General features: G+C 48.9%; 1 protein-coding gene across 1 annotated transcript; it reads left to right on the top strand.

Annotated features, from left to right (window-relative positions):
- The first annotated feature begins 2,105 nt into the window (after window positions 1-2,105).
- nanos1 (nanos homolog 1) lies at window positions 2,106-4,709 on the top strand. Its single transcript, XM_038793175.1, has one exon. The coding sequence runs from the start codon at window positions 2,210-2,212 to the stop codon at window positions 2,900-2,902; it is 693 nt and encodes a 230-aa protein (XP_038649103.1). The 5' UTR covers window positions 2,106-2,209; the 3' UTR covers window positions 2,903-4,709.
- The last annotated feature ends 1,051 nt before the right edge of the window (window positions 4,710-5,760 follow it).

Here is a 5,760-nt window from a genome sequence, read left to right on the forward strand (position 1 = left end):
TGGGCTGAATTGCCTCCTTCTGCACTGTAAATTCCCAATTTCCAAGATGGCGCCGGAGCGAGGCAATGTCTTGCAAGCTATGCCCAGCATACCCTCTAATTCTATCTTTTACTCTAGTTCTATGCTTCTAAAACTTCATTCTCTTTTAAACTATCTAACCATATTCTAATTCAATTACTTACAGATTTAGCGCCCTACTGTCATCAGACTTTTGAATGGACCTACCTCGTATTAAGTTGATCTTTTCTCTACACCTTACATAGAACATAGAACAGTACAGCACAGAACAGGCCCTTTGGCCCTCGATGTTGTGCCGAGCAATGATCACCCTACTCAAACCCATGTATCCACCCTATACCCGTAACCCAACAACCCCCCCCTTAACCTTACTTTTTAGGACACTACGTGCAATTTAGCATGGCCAATCCACCTAACCCGCACATCTTTGGACTGTGGAGGAAACCGGAGCACCCGGAGGAAACCCACGCACATACGGGGAGGACGTGCAGACTCCGCACAGACAGTGACCCAGCCGGGAACTGAACCTGGGACCCTGGAGCTGTGAAGCATTTATGCTAACCACCATGCTACCGTGCTGCCCCCAAACCTTGCTACAGTATAACTGTAACATTATATTCTGCAGTCTCTCCTTCCTTCCCTATGTACGGTAACCATGATGTGGAGATGCCAGCGTTGGACTGGGGTGAGCACAGTAAGAAGTCTTACAACACCAGGTTAAAGTCCAACAGGTTTGTTTCAAACACGAGGGGCGCAATTCTCCGCGGTCACGAAAATTCGGAGAATAGCGGGCGGCGTAAATTTTTACGGACACGCTGGTCCGACGCCCTCCCGCTATTCTCCCCCCGCCCCCACGCCCGCCTCCCGACACGAATCGCTGCCCGCCGTTTTTTTACGGCGAGCAGCTATTCACCCCTGGCCGATGGGCCGATTTCCAAGGCCTTTACGGCCGTTTTTATGAACGTAAAACACACCTGGTCTGACCGTTCGTAAAAACGGCCGTAAAGTCCCGATCTGGGGAACCATGGCACCGATTGGCACGGCAGTACCACGGCCGTGCCAAGGGTGCCATGGGCCCGCGATCAGCGGGTACTTATCCCGTGCACTCTTTCTCCCTCCCCCGCCCCGATGGATCCATCCGCGGGGCTTCTGCGGGGCATAACGGCCCGCGCATGTGCGGGTTTCACGCACAAGCGCGATGACGTCATCCACACATACGCGGGTTGGAGTCGTCCAATCCGCGCATGCGCGGCTGACGTCATCTGACGCGTCAGCCGTCGCTAACTCTGGCTGGTGGGCTTAACGATATTCGTTAAGCCCGCAATGCCGGAGTTCACGGCCGCACGGTACTAGCCCCGACCGGGGAGCTGAATCGGTTCCCGGTCAGGGGGGCGGAGGCTGGCGTCAAACGCGCCCGTTTTTGACGCCAGCTTCCCGAGTTTTCGTGACTCGGGAGAATCGCGCCCGAGCTTTTGGAGCACTGCTCACCTGAGGAAGGAGCAGTGCTCCGAAAGCTCGTGTTTGAAACAAACCTGTTAGACTTTAACCTGGTGTTGTAAGACTTCTTACTATGTACGGTAAGCATTGTTTGTAGAGCATGCAAGAAACAATACTTTTCACTGTACACTAATACATGTGACAATAATAAATCAAATCGAATTCGATGAATCTATGAACCCTGCTCTGCAAACATGCCTGGCAGGGTTGAGGGGGTGCTGGCTGGATGGGGTGGGGGGGGCACAATGAAATGAAAATCGCTTATTGTCACAAGTAGGCTTCAAATGAAGTTACTGTGAAAAGCCCCTAGTTGCCATATTCCAGCGCCTGTTCGGGGAGGCTGGTACGGGAATTGAACCCGCGCTGCTGGCCTGCCTTGGTCTGCTTTCAAAGTCAGCTATTTAGAAACTGCGCTAAACCAGCCCCAGCCCAGCCCAGATACCCACACAGACTCCAGGCAACCTTCTGCAGCTGATCCATTGCGCTTTTCCCAACTCTCCCTGTAGGAATGCAAGGGAGGTTGATCATAAACTTGGTGGCTGTGTCTGTGTGTGTGGAGGCTCCTCCTCCAGTGAAACCCAGCCCTTAAAACCCTAGAAACACACACACAGAGGCTCATTCAGCACTCCAGATCAGGAGCAGCAAGAGGAGCAGCAGTCAGAGCTCCTGCTGCACAAAGGTATCACCCTGTTGGATGAGACAGAAGCGCTGCACTGCAATTGGCATGGATTTTTGGAACCCCAGCTACCTGAACGCCGGGAGCAGTTACGATTACACCTTCAACTTTTGGAATGACTACCTGGGTCTGTCCACGCTGGTGATGAAGAACCGCAGGAATGTGCCCCGGTCAGCCAACTCCATCACCGAGTCTCTGAAGGCCACCCTGGGGCTGAATGATTGCAGCTGCCCTTGCCCGGGGAATGGCCACTGCTGTTGCCCGCCCAACGCCGCCAGGGCTTTCCTGGAGCTGGAGGATAGCTTCTCTCTCTTCCACCCCTTCCAGCCTCTCCCTGCCGCCGGCGGCGGCCAGCCGGAGCCCGAGATGCTGCTCGACCCCTTCGGCCCCCTCGACCTCCTGGGGCTGGAGAGGAGGGCGTCCAGGAAGGGCGGCGGCGGCGGCGGCCGGCCCAAGCAGGAGGCCAAGATCTGCGTCTTCTGCCGCAACAACGGGGCGCCCGAGGATGTCTACGCGTCCCATGTGCTGAAGGCGCCCGACGGCCGGGTGGTGTGCCCCATCCTGCGGGCGTACACCTGCCCCCTGTGCAATGCCAACGGGAACAACGCACACACCATCAAGTACTGCCCCCTGTCCAAGGACCAGCCCCCCCAGAGGGTTTTGAAGGGGGGCAGAGCTGTGGGTGGGGGCAAGAGACTGAAGGTCTTCTAGGCTCACAATCCTCTTGATGGAGAGAGAGAGAGATTCTTCTGCCACCTCCTGCTTCTCAACTCAGCTCAACACAAAATCAAACTGTCTCAGAGAAAAATAAATGGAAAGATGTCTAAACCTTGATGGAGCAGGGATCTGATTGGGGGGGGGGGGGGGGGGGGGGGGGGTCATTTTTGTCTCTAAAATGTGGTGTTTGGGGAGGAAAAAAAAGAAACAGTATGAGAGAAAAAACATAATTTGTTGCTGGTAATTGTTTATTTGTTGTGCAAAGTGTGTTTTGTTTTGATCAGGGCAGTTATATTCATGTGCGAATACACTTCTGTGTTCCATTTGAGGTCCAGATCTAAAACAATCGCTCCTCCCATCCCCCCCCCCCCTCTTCCATTTAAAATGTCACTGATCAATGTGAAACCAGATCCCATCCCTCCTCTCAAAACCTGCTTGGAACTTTCTACTGAGTGTCACGGTTGCTAGGTAGGACAAGAACGTTTTTAGGAATGTAATTCTGGACTCCAGCCACGAAAGATTGAAGTTTATGCACTTGGGGTTGAAGCAGCAGTTGGAATATTATCGATGAAATAAGGGGGGGGGGGGGCATCATTTTTTTTTAAGGCTTTGAATTTAGGCTCCTATGTGTTTAATATCTGATTCCATTCCACACATTTGGGAGCAAGGACTCCCACATGTAACTAGCACTTCACTGTTCAAGTCACAGCCCAACAAATAAGCAGCCCAATCCTCGATGGATGGATGAGGATTAATGAATTCAACGATGGATTTTGCTTCACCTCTCTCTCTCTCTCACATATATGTATGTATGTGTATATATATATATCACTGCCCCCGAGCAGGTCAGAATGTCACAAAGAACAGACGTGAGATAACTCGACTCACTTTAGGACTTGGTTGGGTGGTGGGTGAGGAGGGAGATCAGAGTGGATCACAATTCAGTCTCGAGACCTGAATTCGTCTTAAAGCAAAACTCTGTTTTTTTCCTCCTCCTCTCTCTCTCTCAATGTTTTCTCCTCGACGCGAACAGGCACGGTTTAGAAAGAAAAATGTTGGATGAATAGTCGACGTTTGAATCTTTTTCTTGATTGCGTTCTGTCTGAACTCTTAATCCAAATGTGTTTTTAAAAAAAAAATGCAGTTTCTTTATCGTAGTGAATGTAACATTTTTAACAGTCAGAATTGTTTTGATGATGATTCTAGCAGGACTGCACAATGGAATATTACTTGTTTCATTTTGTTTACCAAAGCAGTTTAAAAAAAAGTTGTAATAGAATTATATGTAAATAAGAACTTGTGCGTAATGTATATTCAGTATTTTGACCATATGCTGATTTAAAGAGGGCTCTCTACCTCAAAACATTAATGCTTGACAGATGCATTAAGTTTCTATTAAAATAATTATCAGATCAATAAATAACCAGTTTATAAATGACACACTGCCATTTCTAAAAGGTTTTGTAAGAATATTTTTTTGGATTTTATATAAGAAATTTGTATTTTTCGCAATAAGGCTGCAGAGGAGATTAAACATGAATGCTGCCTCGAAGCAATTCGTTAAATCTTTAAAAAAATAACTGTAAATATATTCACAATTATTTTCTCCTTTTTGAATTTGTGTTGTAAATTGTTCCGCGATTGGCCTTTCTTTTGCGTAAGATTTTTTTTTTAAAAAAGGAAAAAAAATTATGGTACCGGATTAACTTTTATTTATACAATGGTGTCACTGTTCTGTAAACTGCGGCGCAGAAAGAATGATAGTGTCCACTGAAGCTAATAAAATGGCATATTGAAGAAACATTGAGGTGACTTTTTAATCCTTCTACGCTCGATGCTTGGGAGAGTGCGGGCATGACTGCCCCTGGGGGGAAGAGTTGGAACATGCAGCACGATCAAGGGCAGACTCTCAAAGGTCTGTTGTTCAGTGAGGCTGCTGAGGAAGAAGTGGGTTTGCATTTATATAGCCCCTTTCATGGCCACAGGGCACCCCAAAGTCCTTTACAGCTACACACAAGAGCTCTCGGAGGGTTGTGGCACTCGAGATGTCAAGTGACAATAATAATCTTTATTATTATCACAAGTAGGCTTACATTAACATTGCAATGAAGTTACTGTGAAAATCCTCTGGTCGCCACACTCTGGCGCCTGTTCGGGTACACGGGGAGAATTCAGAATGTCCAATTCACCTAACAGCATGTCTTTCGGGACTTGTGGGAGGAAACCGGAGCACCCGGAGAAAACCCACGCAGACTCCGCACAGACAGTGACCCAAGCCGGGATCGAACCCAGGACCCTGGCGCTGTGAAGCAACAGTGCTAATGATGGGGAGTGGGAGGTGTTAGTGAGACTGTGGATGGGATTTGAAAGTGAATTTGAAAATTGAAACTCTGCTGGACAACCTGAACAGGAAGAAGAGGCTGGGGGGAGTAAATATTTTTTGCAGGTCCAGGTAATTCATTTAGAAAGGTGACAAATTCTTGGTGTCAGACAGAGTTAAGTGGGTAGCACTCTCTCTCTCTTCTCCCCCCCCCCCCCCCCCCCCCCGCCTCAATCAGAAGTTGCAGGTTCATGTCACTCCAATGACGTGAATACATAAGGACTGCTGAGGGGAGAGACTGCTGGCACTAAACCTGTTGTACATTATCAATCAGAGGTGGAATAGTGGCTTCGACATGCGAGCACCTCGAGGTCTCCATGGGAACATAGCATAAGAACTCCGAGCAGGAGGATGCATCTGGCCCCTCGAGCCTGCTCCGCCATTCAATAAAGTCACCACTATAGAAGTTAAGCTAAGCGGCCTATAGTTACCCGTCTTTTGTCCACTTCCTCTTTTAAACAGTTGGGTCATA

The sequence above is a fragment of the Scyliorhinus canicula genome, chromosome 3 (assembly GCF_902713615.1).
Source record: "Scyliorhinus canicula chromosome 3, sScyCan1.1, whole genome shotgun sequence".
NCBI classification, from domain to species: Eukaryota; Metazoa; Chordata; class Chondrichthyes; order Carcharhiniformes; family Scyliorhinidae; genus Scyliorhinus; species Scyliorhinus canicula.